Consider the following 20,365-nt stretch of genomic DNA (forward strand, 5'->3'; position numbering starts at 1 on the left):
TACACCACACAAACGAAAACCTTGAACATACCACCAGAGAGCACAACAAACCGCAACATGACGACATCTACAAACACGCCACACTCACAAACCAAACTCCGCGCCGTCATGAAGTCACACACGACAACACCCTTACGTCACGGGTCAAAGCCGACGCGAGGGATCGGACGCTTCCGTCGACCCATGTGTTGTTGGTCTTGTTAGGTATGGATATGACCGATAAAATAAATAGTGTGCGATTCCATGCTATGACGGGCGCAACTCAGTTGGAGCTGATCAAATTTCTACAGCTTTTTGTGTTGATTGCGGAGGTGGTCAAGTGTGCTATCTGTCAGAAGGAAATGACATTTGCAAAAGTTCCGGTGTCTCAGACCAGGGACGGTTATATGTGACGGTGCCGTAAGGATAACCTATGGAGCTCCATATGTCACGCTTCCTGGTTCGAGAAGTCTAGGTTGGGCATGCGCGAGCTTGTGTTGTTGATATGTTATAGATCCTTTCAAAGTTTTTGCGCGTATTAGACTGACGTGAGTGAGAGGAGTGTGCCTTGACTGGTTTTTGTTTTGCCCTGAAGTATGTTCTGAGTTTATTAAGTACAGGGGTAAGTTGGGTGGACCTGCGGTTGTGGTGGAGGTGGAAGAGTCGCAGTTTGGGAAAAGGAAGTATGGCAGGGGTAAGTCTGTGGTTGGTCTGTGGGTGTGGGGGGCTGTTTTACTGGGGGGGGGGGGGTTCGGAATGTGTTTTCAGTGTTGTGGAGGGGCGGTCTAAGACAGAATTAGTGGGGTTAATTGAGGAGTGTATAGAACCGGGTTCCACTGTAGTTTGATGATGCTTTTTCTTCTTATAAGGGGTTGCGTGGGAGGGGGTACAATCATTTAGTTGCTAACGATAGTAAATAGTATAAAAATTGAGATGGGGGCTTGTACGAATACTATAGAGGGGACGTGGGGGGGGGGGGGGGCGTTAAGTCAGTCCTTGGGAGGGGGAAGAGGTGCTCTTCCAACCTTCAGTCTCATTTAGATGAGTGCTGTTGGCGGAAGTGTGTCCCTGAGGGCTATTGTTTTTTTCGGTTTTTTTAAGGGCCAGAAGTAAGATGTACAGGCCGAAGGTGGTTAGTTACGGTGGTTTGGGTGGGTGGCGGTGGCTCTCTCAGGGGTGGGGGGGGGGGGGTGGTTTAGTTGTTGGTACTGTTTGTGACGGGGGGCGGGGTGTTGGTTTGTAATTTAGTTGTGGAGGATCCATTTTGTTGTAGTTTTTTTTTGTTGTAGTGTGTGATTGAGATTTTTTATTTTGCGTTTGATTTTTGTTTATGGGTATTTTTTGGGGGTTTAGGGGGGATGTTGGGTTGGGGGGTGGGGTGTGGGTGGGTTGGATCTTTCTGTTGGTTCGTTGGTTGGTTGGGTGTGTGGTGTGTGTGTGTGTGTGTGTGTGGTGTGTGTGTGTGTGTGGTGTGTGTGTGTTGTGGGTTTTCCGGTATCGGGAGCTGCTGTTGAGCTGTGTAGGTCAAGGGAAGTGTCGAATTCCAGAGGATATTGTTTAGTGGAATTTGGGGAGTTGTGTGTTGTCGGTTTTTTCGTTTTTTCGTGTTGTTTGGTATGGGTTGTGTGTCTAAATTCGTTTATATTTACTTTGTCCCCAACCAAAAACCCCCGTTTTCCCACGCTTGTCCCATTAGTGTCATTAGGATTTTGTGGAACGTGTGTGTTGGTTTTTCGATGTATTTTCGTGTTTATCATGTATATGTAATGACGTCATAGATGCCATATTGGAGTCGTGCTGTATGGTCGTTTCCGCCATATTTGTGACGCCATGGGTCAAAGCAGACGGGTGGAATCGGACGCTTATGTATTTCCGCAGATGCACGATCTGCAACATTTAATAATGAAAGTCCCTAGAATGCAACTTCACGAAACGTTGCTACTTTCGTGCGTCGTTACTGTCATAGCAGTCGTTCTTTACGCGTGGTAGAAGTTTGTAGCCAGCCGTCGTGGCCGAGCGGTTCTAGGCGCTACAGTCTGGAACCGCGCGACCGCTACGGTCGCAGGTTCGAATCCTGCCTCGGGCATGGATGTGTGTGATGTCCTTAGGTTAGTTAGGTTTACGTAGTTATAAGTTCTAGGGGACTGATGACCTCAGCAGTTAAGTCCCATAGTGCTCAGAGCCATTTGAAGTTTGTAGCAATGTCAGAGTGAAAGGAAAACTCTTCTCGCGCGTGTGTGTTTTAATGGTTATGTATACACATGATTTTTTTTCTTTTGTGCACATCTGCTATAAAGTTCCTTTCGAATCATATATGTTTCGTTGGTCTCCTTGTATAATTAATTTTAAATATCGGTACTTCAGTGTTCGATGCTCACATATGAATATTATGATCGTTAAGTAAAACAGTTGCATTATCATTATGGATGTCCACGTTGCTATAACTTTCTCCACGCAAAAATTGTCTAGTTCTGTGTCTTTCACTTTCCGCATTATAATTGAAGTCGTAGCTATCATAACGAAGAAATTAAAAATTATGAAATTACTTCAAATTTTGTGGTAACGGGAGCAAATGACCACAAGGTTACTCTTACTACAGAAAAGGAAGCGAAATAGCGACGCCAATACACAAAGTTATTGGAGGCGTTGCACACGTAACTTCATGTTTTACAAGCACTCTTGCGCAAGTATGCTTATGCAAGCATTCACAAATTGTTTGTGCGTTCTAACGGTTCAAACAAGCTTGTGCAAGCTATAGTTTATCAGAGAACGTCGAGCACAATGACGATGCACTGGCTTTGGTCAACCTTTTTGCTTGTTACGGAAAAAAGATAAAATGGGATATATGGAGTAATGAGTTGCTAAAGAAACGGAAACATTATTCCCGTATTAACTAGTCGTGGAAGACAAGCAATTGAAACTCACAATACTGTTGATTTTCTTTTCTCGTACTCCATGTAATGATGTGTTCTGTGAGTTGATCTACAGTACAGTACAACTTCGTGCGGAATGTAATTTAACAGAACAAAAAAAAATTAAATTAAGCTAGAACATTGCATAATGATTGCACAATCCTCCCTATGCGCGGTACACACGCTTGAATGCGCGCACAAGCCTTCATAATCGAAATTCGATCAAGTATATCAAGCTGCTTGTGCAGTGTTAATGCTTGCGCAAACTTATCATACACAGTTTCAAGAATACTTGCGCAAGTGTTATTGTCAACCATGCAGTTTCGCGTGGGACCGACAGTACACGATATATTGATTTTCTCTGCTGGCAACATCACCGTTCTAGCAGCTTTCGCATTTTAGCTTCCCTGTAAACATGTTTTACTGCACATGAACCATGTAAACACGAAGAGTGCGATTATTTTCGTGTGTCACTTAGACGTCTGATCAGTGAGCAGGGCAGAGATTGGCGGGTGTTTAATTTTCGATGTTGAAGTATTGGAGATTTTAAAGCGTGATAGAGAATGTAACACCAGTGTCATGACTGTGAAGGCTTCAGCTTCCTTTTACCTCACTTAACGCGAACATAAGCATATTATTTTTCTCTGAAAAAATACGTTTCGAACTGTATGAAGATCATTGGCCTCCTTGTGCAATTAATATTAAAAATCGTTACTTCAGTCTTCGCGTTCACATATTAATATTATAATTAACTTACCATTAAAAGAAAGAAATTGTGTACCGGCACGGGTTTGTTGTGGGTCGTCATCGTTTTAAAGAATTTGTGTACAAGTTTTAATTTAGCAATGTATCTGCCATGGGTAAAGAATATTTATTTTTTATTTATTTATTTATTTATCTTTAAGCATTTACATGCAATCGATGTCGTCATAAGTAATGTACAGTTTACATATTAAGAAATTTAACTATTGTGAGGTATCACACAAAGCTCAAGTATACACTTTAAAAGAACATACATAATAAAGGAATACATTTGATACATAAAGATATCCCACATAACTAAAGTGTATATTTTAAAGAATGTGCATAATAAAAGAATACATTTCATACATAAGGATTTCTCCACATGTTTAACAGTTAAATGTGGAACTACATAGACCAAAAAGCTTAGGAAGAGGTACAAACAGAGTTGCAAGTTATTTCGTAAGTCAGGTCTGTTTTTGAAGAGGTTTCAAATTCTTTAACACTGTAAAAAGCTTTGTTTTTCAGCCATTTTAGTCTTACTTTTAAATATATTAAGAGAGACACAATGTGCCTGCACAGATAATGTGTTGAAAGCCTTATTCCCATGTATTCATAACTGTTTTGTGTTTTCTTGAGTCGAGTTGTTGGTATGTCTATCTTAAATGTTTGACGAGTGTTATGATTATGAATGGACTGCCTAAGGTTGTAACTGTTAAAGTTTTCTTTTACGTACAAAAGACAGCTGTATATAAAAAGAGAAGGGACTGTCATTATCTGTAATTCTTTGAAGTATGACCTACATGATATGTTATTTATGGTAATCCCAGAGATGGTCCTGATGGCTTTCTTCTGCCAAATAAAAATTTTCCTGGACCATGGAGAATTACCCCATAGAAGAATACCATAGCTAATATGGCAATGAAAGAATGCATAATAGGAATTAATCAACAGGCTTTCAGTAGATAGATAACTCGCGAAAGCTTTCGAGATATGTTGTCTATGTGACTCTGCCAGGTTAATTTCGTATCTAAGTATATGCCAAGAAGTTTGGTAGAAGTGTACTCAATATCAGCATTGGATAAGCTGAAGGATATATTTACAGTCTTTTCATAGTTAACAGCTAACTCATTGGCTTCGAACCACATATTGGATAATCTGAGAAGATCTTTACTCTGCTCCTTCAGTTTATTTATGTCCTTCCCTGAATTGATGAAAGCTGTATCATCTGCATAAAGCACAGATTTGCATGGCATATTGCTGGGCAGGTCATTTATAAATATTATAAACAGTAATGGCCCAAGCACTGATCCTTGGGAACACCTCTAGTGACATTTAGTAACTGTAGCTTTTGACTATTGTAGCTAACAGTTTGCTTTCTGTTACTGAGATATGATTTAATGAGGAAAAGTTCCAGATCCCCAATGCCATAACACCATAGTTTTTCCAGCAGTATTGTGTGGTTTACAGAATCAAATGCTTTGCTTGAGTCAACTAGTGTGGCTTCAGCAGTTAACTTGGATTCAAAAGAAGATTGCACAATAGAAACAACATTTTCAACAGCATTAATCGTTGATAACTAGGCCCTAAAACCATATTGGGACATTCAGTATATTCGTTTTTGAGAAATGCATGTTAATTTGCTTTTGTATACAATATTCGATTATTTTTGAAAAACTAGGTATCAGAGAAATTGCATGATAATTATTATTGCAGGATTTATCACCTTTCTTGTGTAATTGAATTACTACTGTCTTCTTTAGACATTCTGGAAAAATACCACTGTCAAATATCCAGTTTGAGTGTGCAGAGAGGGAATGATATCAAGTCGATTATTTTTTTAATCACAAAATTTGAGAGGCCATAAATATCTTCTGATCTGGAGTCACTTAACTTTTGTCTCCGATTTAATTACAGCACTTATTTCCTCATGTCCCCAATTACAGGTTGGCACTGTATCAGCAAAGTTTTGTAAAAACCGGTTTATATAAGTAGATTGTGAATTTGATTGTGAACTCTTCTTATGAGGAGATGAAGGATTAGGGTTTGCTGCATTGATTAAAAAAAAAGAGGTTAAATTCATCTGGGGTGACATTAACATCAGTTGTAAATTTTACACTATGACTACCTGTACCTAATTCTGCTTTAATGACCCTCCACGCTGCCTTACACCTATTATTGGAATTTTTAATGAAGTTATCGTTTGCTCTACATTTTGCTAATCTGATTTGTGATCTATAGTGTCTCTTGAGGGTAACATACGTTGCATTGTCAACACTACCATTTTTCACCTTATCATAGCATATCTTAGCTTCTGGAAATATGGTGTGAACCACCTATGTGGAGTAGTTAGACCATGCTTTCTTGCCATAGTTTTGTTTCGTTTGGTAACCATTGGACAGGAGGTATTGAAAATTTCAGATAGAGTACTAACAAACCTGCTACAAGCCTCCTCAACATTGTTGGAAGCATATATTATATTATTCCAGTTTAGTACCTTCAGCTTATCCGTGAAGCTATTTATGCTTTTATCATTTAATAACCTGACATACCGGCTTGGTTCACAGTCCCCCATTTTTTCATTAATTGTTAGTTTTACCCATATACCTATGTGATCTGCCAGATGGTCGACATTAAGGAGTCCCAATTCAAAATCATCTTTATGTTTATTTGTGATAAAATTGTCGAGACAAGAAAGTTGTCTTGTGGGACTATAATTTGCACAGAAGAGATTGCGGGATCTTAGCATGTGAAGCAAATTAGTATTGTTTTGTGTGTGTGTGTTTTTTTCCTTACATCAAAATTTAAATCTCCTAAAATTACTGTCTTGTGTTTGGTATATTTTTCTGTACGGTGAATAAGTTTATCTACAAATTGATCGGCATCACTATCAGGAGAATGGTATATTTAAATAACTGTGAGTTTTAATGTTGGTAGTAGCATGACAGCCGCTTCAAGAATGCCTTTAACATATATGCCCCTAACATCAAGCACAGTATATCTTAACCCCAGGTTGTCACTTATATATATTCAGGAACCCCCATAACCTTCATTGGGTCTGCAGTAACTTGTAATTAAATTAAAACATGGTGGTACATACAGTTTTATCTCTTCTTCTCTTAACCAATGTTCATTAATTCATAATACTATTCTATTGTTTCCATTCAATACAACACCAAGTTCATCAGCTTTATATTTCAGAGATCTATTATTTATGTGCATGAATAATATTGATTTTTCACAGCAAGAGGGAAGATGCGTGGTGTCTTGGGCCCAATTGGATGCACACATGGTGGTTTGCCTTTCACTGGTCCTCATGTTCGGTGTGGTGATGGTGTTATGTTTCGGTAGCGGCTAGACTTCCTTGTGGCAGGCCATAAAAAATCATTACTTCTCGGTGGTATTTTTTTGTGTCTGTCTGAGGCTTGGGTGGCAGACTTTTTTATTTCACTTCCTGCATAATTTATCTGGAATGGGGGATTTGATATAGGCCTGCTTGATAACACATTAGTGTGGGATGGCTGATTTGATGCACTAGATAACACTTCACTATGGGATGGAGATGATACAATACTTACTGAGGTTTCTGTCTTCTTATCTGCTAATGGAGGTGACATTTTTGTTGTCTGTTTCTCAAGGTTCTTGTTTGTTTCACATGTTACATAGTTTATGTGGGCAGGCTGAGTGGAGGCACTCGATAACACTTTGGCATAGGATGGAGGTGGTGATACAATACTCACTGTGGTTTCCTTCCTCTTTTCTACCAGTGACTGCAGTGGAACTGCTGCAGTTGTTGTTGACACCATTTCTGCTTCTGTTGCTTGTGCTACTGCTGTTATTGGTCTTGTTGCTTGAGCTGGTTCAGATGTTGCTGGTTTTGCTGGTGCTGCAGTTGTTCCTGAATTTGATCGTGATGCTGTAGCAATTTGTGGTTCTGCAGCTGCTTTAGTTGTTGTCTCCAAGACAGATTCACTTCCTGCATGGTTGCTTTCAGTAATGTATTGGTAGTTCATTACAATGGCTGGTATTGACTCATATATACTCTGTTTTTCATATGTTTCTAACGTTTCGTAAATTGCTTTGCACAGAGATGACTTGCCTCTTCTATTCGGGTGCATGCCATGTTTTGTAAAGCTGCATCTATCCAGCAAATCACCGAGCGAGGTGGCGCAGTGGTTAGCACACTGGACTCGCATTCGGGAGGACGACGGTTCAATCCCGTCTCCGGCCATCCTGATTTAGGTTTTCCGTGATTTCCCTAAATCGCTTCAGGCAAATGCCGGGATGGTTCCTTTGAAAGGGCACGGCCGATTTCCTTCCCCATCCTTCCTTCACCCGAGCTTGCGCTCCGTCTCTAATGACCTCGTTGTCGACGGGACGTTAAACACTAATATCCTCCTCCTCCTCCAGCAAATCGACTGATAGAAATCTCATGTTTGGGTACACTTTACACACTGTTTGTATCTGTTTATTTGCTTCCTTAATTTCGGCGTTCATACATGAAGTAGATATGAGGTCATGCCTATGTGGTATACCAGTAACAGTTACTTTTTGGTTCTCTATCGAACTGAGGGCACTTTTGAGACATATAATAGCGTTAGCTAACTAGGACGCTGAAATCTAGTTTGCGTTCTTTTCGTCGTGGGTAACACTGGCATCCTATTTTTCTGTTTGCCTATGTAGGTAAACTGAAGTACAGGATACCAGTGTAACAGATGTCGTTTTCTATGCTGTAGGTAATGTGTGTTAACTGAATTACATGATACCAATGTTAGCTATGTTGTACCTTTCATTGTTGGTAATATTGGTATCATGTTCTTTAATCGTCCCAGATAAGTCATCTGAAAAGGATACCAATGTTTTTGGTATGGCCTTTTCGCCGTTTGTAATACTATGGTTTAGTTGCTTGCTTTTCCCTTCAAGGGTAATATTGTTATCGTCTTAATCGGTTGACGAACAGGATGTCAACGTTCGGTTTGTTGTATTTTTCTTTTTGCATAATTTTTTCCTGTTATTTTTGTTAGTGTTGTCTTTTTGTGGTTATGTTAGTAGTTCTGTTTGCAGGTTGTACCAGTCCAAAATCCCCTACTTCCCACGCTGTCCCATCAAATTGATTTATGCTGTGGAGTTTCATTCTTACTTTTTTCTTTATGTAAGATCTTTCACGGTTATGGGTTCATGTGTTGTACATGCACAATCTGTTTTCTGTGCTGCATTTATTTTTTTTCGTTTTATCGTTACATTATAAGATTACGTGAGATCCACGAGAAAGACAGGCTGTGGCACTTACGTCACAGCATGTAACACTGCAGGTCTTGAGAGTGCCAGTATTTGTCTCCGGCGGGGATTGAGTAACTATTTCAGACAAGTTTTTTAATTCTTGATTGCACATTTAAAGGCATCCTTAAGACCTTTAGTTGGTACCTTTTCAATCATCATCATCATCATCATCATCATCATCATCATCATTTAGGACTGATTATGCCTTTCAGTGTTCAGTCTGTAGCATAGTCCCCCTTATAAAATTCCTCCATGATCCCATATTCATTGCTAACATTGGTGCCTCTTCTGACGTTAAGCCTATTACTTCAAAATCATTCTTAACCGAATCCAGGTACCTTCTCCTTGGTCTACCCTGACTCCTACCCTCTACTGCTGAACCCATGAGTCTCTTGGGTAACCTTACTTCTCCCATGCGCGTAACATGACCCCACCATCTAAGCCTGTTTGCCCTGACTGCTACATCCAAAGAGTTCATTCCCAGTTTTTCTTTGATTTCCTCATTGGAATTCTTTACAGACGAATGGAAAAACTAGTAGAAGCCGACCTCGGGGAAGATCAGTTTGGATTCCATAGAAATACTGGAACACGTGAGGCAGTACTGACCTTACGACTTATCTTAGAAGAAAGATTAAGGAAAGGCAAACCTACGTTTCTAGCATTTGTAGATTTAGAGAAAGCTTTTGACAATGTTGACTGGAATACTCTCTTTCAAATTCTAAAGGTGGCTGGGGTAAAATACAGGGAGCGAAAGGCTATTTACAATTTGTACAGAAACCAGATGGCAGTTATAAGAGTCGAGGGACATGAAAGGGAAGCAGTGATTGGGAAGGGAGTAAGACAGGGTTGTAGCCTCTCCCCGATGTTATTCAATTTGTATATTGAGCAAGCAGTAAAGGAAACAAAAGAAAAATTCGGAATAGGTATTAAAATCCATGGAGAAGAAATAAAAACCTTGAGGTTCGCCGATGACATTGTAATTCTGTCAGAGACAGCAAAGGACTTGGATGAGCAGTTGAACGGAATGGATGGTGTCTTGAAGGGAGGATATAAGATGAACATCAACAAAAGCAAAACGAGGATAATGGAATGTAGTCGAATTAAGTCGGGTGATGTTGAGGGTATTAGATTAGGAAATGAGACACTTAAAGTAGTAAAGGAGTTTTGCTATTTGGGGAGCAAAATAACTGATGATGGTAGAAGTAGAGAGGATATAAAATGTAGACTGGCAATGGCAAGGAAAGCGTTTCTGAAGAAGAGAAATTTGTTAACACCGAATATAGATTTAAGTGTCAGGAAGTCATTTCTGAAAGTATTTGTATGGAGTGTAGCCATGTATGGAAGTGAAACATGGACGGTAAATAGATTGGACAAGAAGAGAATAGAAGGTTTCGAAATGTGGTGCTACAGAAGAATGCTGAAGATTAGATGGGTAGATCACATAACTAATGAGGAGGTACTGAATAGGATTGGGGAGAAGAGGAGTTTGTGGCACAACTTGACCAGAAGAAGGGATCGGTTGGTAGGACATGTTCTGAGGCATCAAGGGATCACCAATTTAGTATTGGAGGGCAGCGTGGAGGGTAAAAATCGTAGGGGGAGACCAAGAGATGAATACACTAAGCAGATTCAGAAGGATGTAGGTTGCAGTAGGTACTGGGAGATGAAGAAGCTTGCACAGGATAGAGTAGCATGGAGAGCTGCATCAAACCAGTCTCAGGACTGAAGACCACAACAACAACAACGCAGACCCTCCTGCCATTGTTCCCATCTATTAGTACCTGCAATCATCCTAGCCACTTTCATATCCGTAACCTCAACCTTATTGATAAGGTAACCTGAATCCAACCAGCTTTTGCTCCCATACAACAAAGTTGGTCGATAGATTGAACGGTGCTCATATAACTTAGTCTTGGTACTGACTTCCTTCTTGCAGAAGAGAGTAGATTGTAGCTGAGCGCTCACTGCATTAGCTTTGCTACACCTCGCTTCCAGTTCTTTCACTATGTTGTCATCCTGTGAGAATATGCATCCTAAGTACTTGAAACCGTCCACCTGTTCTAACTTTGTTCCTCCTATTTGGCACTCAATCCATTTATATCTCTTTCCCACTGACATTACTTTCGTTTTGGAGATGCTAGTCTTCATACCATAGTCCTTACATTTCCGATCTAGCTCTGAAATATTACTTTGCAATCTTTCAATCGAATCTGCCATCACAACTAAGTCATCCGCATATGCGAGACTGCTTATTTTCTGTTCACATATCTTAATCTCACCCAGCCAGTCTTTTGTTTTTCAACAAATGTCCATAAATAATATAAACAACAGTGGAGACAGGTTGCAGCCCTGTCTTACCCCTGAAACTACTCTGAACCATGAACTCAATTTACTGTCAATTCTAACTGCTGCCTGACTATCTATGTAAAGGCCTTTAATTGCTTGCAAAAGTTTGCCTCCTATTCTGTAATCTCGTAGAACAGACGATAACTTCCTCCTAGGAACCCGGTCATATACCTTTTCTAGATCTATAAAGCATAGATATAATTCCCTGTTCCATTCGTAACACTTCTCCCTTATTTGCTGTAAGTTAAAGATCTGGTGTTTAAAGATTGGTGTGATTACTGCTTTTGTCCAGTCTGATGGAACCTGTCCCGACTCCCACGCCATTTCAATTATCCTGTGTAGCCATTTAAGACCTGACATTCCACTGTATTTGATGAGATCCGACTTAATTTCATCCGCCCCAGCCGCTTTATTGCACTGCAATCTATTGACCATTTTCTCCGCTTCCTCAAATGTGATCCTATTTCCATCATCATTCCCATCCCATTGTACATCGAAATCTGAAACATTACTGATCGTATTTTCACCTACATTGAGCAGCTCTTCAAAATATTCCCTCCATCTGCCCAAGGCATCAACAGGATTCACTAGCAGTTTTCCTGACCTGTCCAAAATACTTGCCATTTCCTTCTTACCTCCCTTTCGAAGACTGCTAATTACACTCCTGAATGGTTTTCCAGCAGCTTGACCCAAAGTCTCCAACCTGTTTCCAAAGTCTTCCCAAGATTTCTTCTTGGATGCTGCAATTATCTGTTTGGCTTTGTTTCTTCCTTCAACATAACTTTCTCTGTCCACCTGAGTTCTAGTATGTAGCAATTTTTGATATGCCTTCATTTTCCTTTTACAGGCTGCCTTGACTGTGTCATTCCACCAAGCTGTTTGCTACCTTTACACACTACTGTTCCAAGACATTCTTTAGCCACTTCTATTACTGTGTCCCTGTACCTTGTCCATTCCCTTTCCAATGACTGTAATTGACTACATTCAACTAACTGGTACCTTTCTGAGATCACTGTTATGTACTTGTGTCTGATTTCCTTATCCTTAAGTTTCTTCACTCTTATCCTCCTACATATGGACCTGACTTCCTGCACTTTCAGCCTCTCAATACCAATTTCACTGCAGATTAAATAGTGATCAGTGTCATCAAAGAATCCCCTGAATACGTGTGTCCCTCACAGCCTTCCTGAATTCCTGATCTGTTGTTATATAGTCAATGACAGATCTGGTTCCCTTGCCTTCCCAAGTATACCGCTGAATATTCTTATGTTTAAAAATGGAGTTTGTGATTGCTAAGCCCATGCTGGCACAGAAATTCAAGAGTTGTTTCCTGTTCCTGTTGGCCTCCATATCCTCTCCAAATTTACCCATAACCTTTTCATACCCTTCTGTTCGATTTCCAATCCTGTCATTAAAATCACCCATGAGCAGAACACTGTCCTTGTCCTTTACTCTACCAACTACATCACTGAGTGCTTCGTAAAAACTATCCATCGTATCTTGATCTGTCCCTTCACAATACGACACAATCCTAATTTTCGTGCTAGACACTGTCAAATCTATCCACAACAGTCGTTCGTTTACATACCTTACTGCAACTACACTGGGTTCCATTTCTATCCTGATGTAAAGCCCTACACCCCATTGTGCTATTCCTGCTTTGACTCCTGACAGGTAGACCTTGTATTCTCCCACTTCCTCTTCTTTCTCACCCCTTACCCGAATGTCACTAACAGCTAAATGTCCAACCCCATCTTACTTGCAGCCTCTGCCAGCTCTACCTTCTTCCTAGAGTAGCCCCCATTGATATTAATAGCTCCCCATCTCATTACCATTCGTTTGCCGAGTCGTATCTTAGGAGTCCTTGGTTTGTCAATTAGAGGTGGGACTACGTCACCTCCAAAGGTCCGAGGTATTTTGCTCTGATTGTTGCCAGCATCATATTTAAAGTACCAGGGAAGCAGGTTGCTAGCCTTACTTGCCCCGGGTCCCATTGAGTTTTACCCCTAACGGTTGAGAGACTAACCGGTGGATTTGGTAGTCTTTGCCGTCTGAGCACAAAGGTGACCACGACTCAGGATATGTCAGAGATGCCCAGCGAGGTGGCGCAGTGGTTAGACACTGGACTCGCATTCGGGAGGACGACAGTTCAATCCCGCGTCTGGCCATCCTGATTTAGGTTTTCCATGATTTCCCTAAATCGCTCCAGGCAAATGCTGGGATGGTTCCTTTGAAAGGGCACGGCCGACTTCCTTCCCCATCCTTCCCTAATCCGATGAGACTGATGACCTCGCTGTCTGGTCTCCTTCCCCAAACAACCCAACCCCCAACCCCAACCCTTATTCCAAAGTAACTGGTATCCCGACTGTCAGGACCACTTACTTGGCCACTCATACGTTGCCTGTGGTTCATGAACTAGGACATGACAACAGGAACCCACGCCATGAACCACCTTTTCAATTGAATATTTATTTCCTGTGGGTCTTGCACGGAGCCGAACACACCTGAAGTGGGGCAGATGAGCCTGCTAGAGTGGCTTCGCAAGTTTTTTTGCAGGGCCTGTATGTCTTGTTGGCCCCAGTGGTTTATCTATCATTACATTGGTCAAAGCTGATGAATACCATATTGTCACATTGTGAAATCCATAACAGGTGCCACCTGTTAAATCACTTGCCTTAAATGGGTCTCTTCAGAAACTGAGATTCACAGATGACATAGATAAGAAGACATAGCTATGAATAAAAGAAAAGGGAGAGAAAACTTTAAGAGTTTTTGCACATTTTTAAGGTCAGCTTAGCTGGTGCTGTGACAAAGGCAAAATGAACATATTTCTCATCTATGTGTGTCTAGTGGCACATTGAGGAGGCAGAGATGATGATTTACACTAATTCGTTGTTTGAGGAAAGTTATATACAGAAAATAGGACGGTCATAACAGAAATGGTTGAAGAATGCTCTGCTGTCAGTACCGGTACATGAGGAAAAGAAGGCGGTCGGGCTAAATTGTGTGTTTAGACTATAAGCGCCTTGTTGAGAAATTAATAAGTGATGGTTCTAGTGAAGCACCAGAGCAATAAGTACTGGTATATGCTTTGATGTGTGATGTCACATCTTACATAAATGGCACCTTGGATATTTTTGTTTACATGTTTTAGTTCGATTTTGATAACAAGTCTTGTTTATTGGCTCTTTCCTGAGTGTAGGACAGGACATTTGGAGTTAGGTAAATAAAAATAAAATGTTTTTATTTAAATATTTTCTTTCTTTTAGGAGTCCAAATTTTTATTAATTGGTAACCAAGATTAATGGTCAATTTTTAGTAATTCACTATTAATTTTGTAAATTATTCAGTTAACTTATGTGATAGATGGGACAGAAACAAGGCTCAGGTTTGCAGACTGCAGAACATTGCATTATCTCTGTGGTTTATGTATGCATATAAAAGTAAATGTAACTTGTAGATAAATTTAAAACTTAAAGAATTATTCATAGCCAATGTTAATGTAGACCATTGATAAATTAAAATTTTTGAGACAATACATGATTGACAGGACAAGTAATCACCTACTTTGATTCCATGCGAAGCTGTCATGCAAAGTGACCGTATGTTGTTAAAAAAAAAGGATAGGAATGCAGCAATCAGTTGCAGTCCTGTTGGAGTTTTTTTTAGTTTATTTTTCTTATGTATCCAAATTTCAGCTAAGGATAGACATCTTCAGTGCCTGTACACTAGTAAAGTCACATAGCGGCATTTACTGTCAGAAGTTTGTTGAATTATAACTCACTCTAATGATCCATAAATTATCTTTACGGATTTCCTGAAGGCTTTTGACACTGTACCACACAAGCAGCTTGTAGCAAAATTGTGTGGTTGTGGAATGTCATCTCAGTTATGTGACTGGATTTGTGATTTTCTGTCAGAGAGGTCATAGTTCACTCTAATTGACAGAAAGTCATAAAGTAAAACAGAAATGCTTTATGGCGTTCCCCTAGGTAGTGTTATAGGCCGCCCTGCTGTTCCTCGTCTATACAAATGATTTAGTAGACAACCTGAGCAGCCACCTTAGGTTGTTTGCAGATGATGCTGTTGGTTATCATCTTCTAAAGTCATCAGGAGATAAAAACAAATTGCAAAACGATTTAGAAAAGATATCTGTATGGTGCAAAAATTGGAAATTGACCCTAAATAATGAAAAGTGTGAGCTCATCCTCATGAGATCTAAAAAGAACCTATTAAACTTCAGATGGCTAAGCAGGGATGACTGGAGGACAAATGTAAGGATGTAGAGACTTATCTCACGAGGGGTAAGATAGATACTGCCTACAGGAAAATTAGAGAGACCTTTGGAGAAAAGAGAACCACTTGCATGAATATCAAGAGCTCAGATGGAAACCAAGTTCTAAGCAAAGAAGGGAAAGCAGAAAGGTGGAAGGAGTATATAGAGTGTCTATAAAGGGTGATGTTCTTGTGGACAATATTATGGAAATGGTAGAGGATGTAGATGAAGTTGAAATGGGAGACATGATACTGCGTGAAGAGTTTGACACAGCACTGAAAGACCTAAGTCGAAACTACTGACAGCCTTGGGAGAGCCAGTCCTGACAAAACTCTACCATCTGGTGAGCAAGATGTATGAAACAGGCGAAATTCCCTCAGACTTCAAGAAGAATAATAATTCCAATTCCAAAGAAAGCAGATGTTGACAAATGTGAAAATTACCAAACTATCAGTTTAATAAGTCACAGCTGCAAAATACTAACGCGAATTCTTTACAGACGAATGGAAAAACTGGTAGAAGCTGACCTTGGGGAAGATCAGTTTGGATTCCGTAGAAATGTTGGAACACGTGAGGCAATACTGACCCTACGACTTATCTTAGAAGAAAGATTAAGGAAAGGCAAACCTACGTTTCTAGCATTTGTAGACTTAGAGAAAGCTTTTGACAATGTTGACTGGAATACTCTTTCAAATTCTGAAGGTGCCAGGGGTAAAATACAGGGAGTGAAAGGCAATTTACAATTTGTACAGAAACCAGATGGCTGTTGTAAGAGTAGAGGGACATGAAAGGGAAGCAGTGGTTGGGAAGGGAGTGAGACAGGGTTGTAGCCTCTCCTCAATGTTATTCAATCTGTATACTGAGCAAGCAGTAAAGGAAACAAAAGAAAAGTTTGGAGTAGGTATTAAAATCCATGGAGAAGAAATAAAAAATTTGAGGTTCGCCGATGACATTGTAATTCTGTCAGAGACAGCAAAGGACTTGGAAGAGCAGTTGAACGGAATGGACAGTGTCTTGAAAGGAGGGTATAAGATGAACATCAACAAAAGCAAAACGAGGATAATTGAATGTAGTCGAATTAAGTTGGGTGATGCTGAGGGAATTAGATTAGGAAATGAGACACTTAAAGTAGTAAAAGAGTTTTGTTATTTGGGGAACAAAATAACTGATGATGGTCGAAGTAGAGAGAATATAAAATGTAGACTGGCAATGGCAAGGAAAGCGTTTCTGAGAAGAGGAATTTGGTAATATCGAGTATAGATTTAAGTGTAGGAAGTCTTTTCTGAAAGTATTTGTATGGAGTGTGGCCATGTATGGAAGTGAAACATGGACGATAAATAGTTTAGACAAGAAGAGAATAGAAGCTTTCGAATTGTGGTGCTACAGAATAATGCTGAAGATTAGGTGGTTAGATCACATAACTAATGAGGAGGTATTGAATAGAATGGGGGAGAAGAGGAGTTTGTGGCACAACTTGACTAGAAGAAGGGATTGGTTGGTAGGAATTGAATTGAGGACATGTTCTGAGGCATCAAGGGACCACCAATTTAGTACTGGAGGGCAGTGTGGAGGGTAAAAATTGTAGAGGGAGACCAAGAGATGAATACACTAAGCAGATTCAGAAGGATGTAGGCTGCAGTAGGTACTGGAAGATGAAGGAGCTTGCACATGATAGAGTATCATGGAGAGCTGCATCAAACCAGTCTCAGGACTGAAGACCACAACAACAAACTTCAGATACAAGATGAATCAATCGAATCTAAAGGCTGTACATTAAACTAAATACGTAGGAATTACAATTAGGAACAATTTTAATAGGTAAACTGCTTGTTGGCTTCTGTCTCAGGTAATATTAAATAACACAGAGAAAATGTTATGGGAAGGTGAACCAAAGACTGCATTTTATTGGCAGAACACTTAGATGTTACAGATCTACTAGAGAGGCTACCTACAGTGTGCTTATCCGCCCTCTTTTGGAGTTCTGCTGCGCGATCTGGGATTCGTACCAGATAGGATTAATGGAGTACATCAAGAAAGTTCAAAGAGCAGCAGCATGTTTTGTATTATCCCGAAGTAGGGCAGGGAGTGTCATGGACATGATACAGGATTTGGGGTGGACATCCTTAAAAGAAAGGCATTTTTCATTGCAGAAGAATCTTCTCACGAAATTTCATTTAGCAACTTTCTCCTCCGAATGCAAAAAATTTTGTTGACACTGACCTACGTAGGGCCAAATGATCGTCATAATAAGTTAAGGGAAATCAGAGCTTGGACAGAAAGGTATAGGTGTTCATTTTTTCTGTGCACTGTTTGAGATTAGAATAATAGAGAATTATTTTGAAGCATTTCCATGAACCATCTGCCAGTGTGATCTGTGGATTAGCACTGTAGATTTAGATGAAGACTATTCTCTTCTTGTCCAAACTAGTTATCGTCCATGTTTCACTTCCATACATGGCTACGCTCCATACAAATACTTTCAGAAACGACTTCCTGACACTTAAATCAATACTCGATGTTAACAAATTTCTCTACTTCAGAAACGCTTTCCTTGCCATTGCCAGTCTACATTTGATATCCTCTATACTTTGACCATCATCAGTTATTTTGCTTATTCATTATTAAACAGACTCCTGCATTAGCCCTATTTGATTTTGTATTTATAACCCTGTATTCGTCCGCCACTCGTGGTCTCGCGGTAGCGTTCTCGCTTCCCGAGCACGGGGTCCCGGGTTCGATTCCCGGCGGGGTCAGGGATTTTTCCTGCCTCGAGATGACTGGGTGTTGCTGTGTCGTCTTCATCATCATCATTCATCCCCATTACAGTCGGAGGAAGGCAACGGCAAACCACCTCCATTAGGACCTTGCCTAGTAAGGCGGTGTGGGTCTCCCGCATTGTTCCCCTACGCTCTGTAAAGAAGCATGGGACTTCATTTCCATTTTTTTTTTCAATCCTGTATTCACCTGATCAGAACTATTGTTCCTCCTGCCACCCAACTTCACTAATTCTCACTATATCTAACTTTAACCTATCCATTTCCCTTTTTAAATTTTCTAACCTACCTGCCCGATTAAGGGATCTGACATTCCACGCTCCGATCCGTAGAATGCCAGCTTTCTTTCTCCTGATAACGACGTCCTCTTGCATAGTCCCTGCCCGGAGATCCGAATGGGGGACTATTTTACCTCCGGAATATTTTACCCAAGAGGACACCATCATTATTTAATCATACAGTAAAGCTGTATGCCCTCGGTAAAAATTATGGCCGTAGTTTCCCCTTGCTTTCAGCCGTTCGCAGTACCAGCACAGCAAGGCCGTTTTGGTTAATGTTACAAGGCCAGATCAGTCAATCATCCAGACTGTTGCCCCTGCAACTACTGAAAAGGCTGCTGCCCCTCTTCAGGAACCACACGTTTGTCTGGCCTCTCAACAGATACCCCTCCGTTGTGGTTGCACCTACGGTACGGCTATCTGTATCGCTGAGGCACACAAGCCTCCCCACCAACGGCAAGGTCCATGGTTCTTGGGGGGAGGGGGGGGGGAGTGAAAGAATAGTATTTTAAAAACAGTCTGCAGGCAGAATTAAACAACAGAAACACAACATTTGCTTTACAAGTTGCCAGACTAGCAAAAAACACAACCTTACTATTTACAGTAGGAGTGGAAATAATTTTCAACAATTTCTTTGTTATAGCTTAGGCCTACACGATCTGAAGGCTGAGACCATTTGTACTGGTGTGGTACATGTCTGTACAATCACTGATACTTCAAACTTACTTGGGGAAATTACTTCCCCAGAATAATGTTGTCCTTCATATGTCACTTACTCATTTCTCAGGTTGTTGTTGTTGTTGTCTTCAGTCCTGAGACTGGTTTGATGCAGCTCTCGATGCTACTCTATCCTGTGCAAGCCACTTCATCTCCCAGTACCTACTGCAGCCTACATCCTTCTGAATCTGCTTAGTATATTTATCTCTTGGTCTCCCTCTATGATTTTTACCCTCCACGCTCAGGTACAATATCTTTAACATTAATATCATTGCTATTTCAAGATTCAAGAATATCACAGCCTAAATCATCCGACTCATCTGAAGATAAGCTTAATGTATTCTTAGTCTCTTTTTTTATTTTTATTTTACTTTTCTGTACATTGCACTTATTTATTTATTTATTTATATCCCATAAATCCAATACTGCGAGGCAATCACATGGATGTAGGACGTGTCAGAATTATTACAAATAATACAAAGGGAGTACATAAAAGTACCTCTTGCAAGAGGATATCTGGTATAAGACAAAATACACATTAACAGGTATAGAAAAAATTACATTAAAAAATATGGTAGATCTTAATAGCTAAATGAAATACACAGTAATGTTAACAGTGATTGTGAGTATTGTAATGCACAATAGCACATCAAATTAATAAATGAAAAAATCAATTACAGTTAACTCTACTGAAATATTCTTCTACCGAATAGAAGGAATTATCTAATAAATACTGTTTGAGCTGTTGTTTAAATTTGGGAAGCTCATGGATAAGTGATTTCAGTGATGGTGGGAGAGCATTGAACACCTTGCAGCTCATGTAATGGACTCCTTTTTGTACAACAGTAAGGTTTTTTTGATTCATAATAGAGGTCCATCTTCCTCCTGGTATTGTGGGTATGGTATGAATCATTGGTTATGTACAATTGTCCATTTTCACTAATGAAACACGACAGGGAGTAGATATATTGGCATATAGTTGTCAGTATCCCTAATTTTCTGAAAAGGTTCCTACAAGAATGTCTAGGCTGGACTCCACTCATTATCCTAATAACTCTCTTT

The 20,365-nt window shown here is 40.1% G+C and overlaps 1 protein-coding gene across 3 annotated transcripts in view; it reads left to right on the top strand.

The window, feature by feature from the left end:
• The first annotated feature begins 3,226 nt into the window (after positions 1 to 3,226).
• Positions 3,227 to 20,365, top strand: part of LOC126215256 (uncharacterized) — a 135,120-nt gene continuing 117,981 nt past the window's right edge. For 2 of the 3 annotated variants that reach the window (XM_049941932.1, XM_049941934.1), the window contains exon 1: positions 3,227 to 3,751. In XM_049941932.1, the coding sequence (XP_049797889.1) occupies positions 3,737 to 3,751 (15 nt within the window). In that variant the 5' untranslated portion in view covers positions 3,227 to 3,736. Of the gene's footprint in view, positions 3,752 to 4,016; positions 4,095 to 20,365 lie in introns of those variants that run through there. The other variant, XM_049941933.1, reaches the window with a different exon arrangement.

Source organism: Schistocerca nitens, chromosome 12, assembly GCF_023898315.1.
Source record: "Schistocerca nitens isolate TAMUIC-IGC-003100 chromosome 12, iqSchNite1.1, whole genome shotgun sequence".
Lineage (NCBI taxonomy): Eukaryota > Metazoa > Arthropoda > Insecta > Orthoptera > Acrididae > Schistocerca > Schistocerca nitens.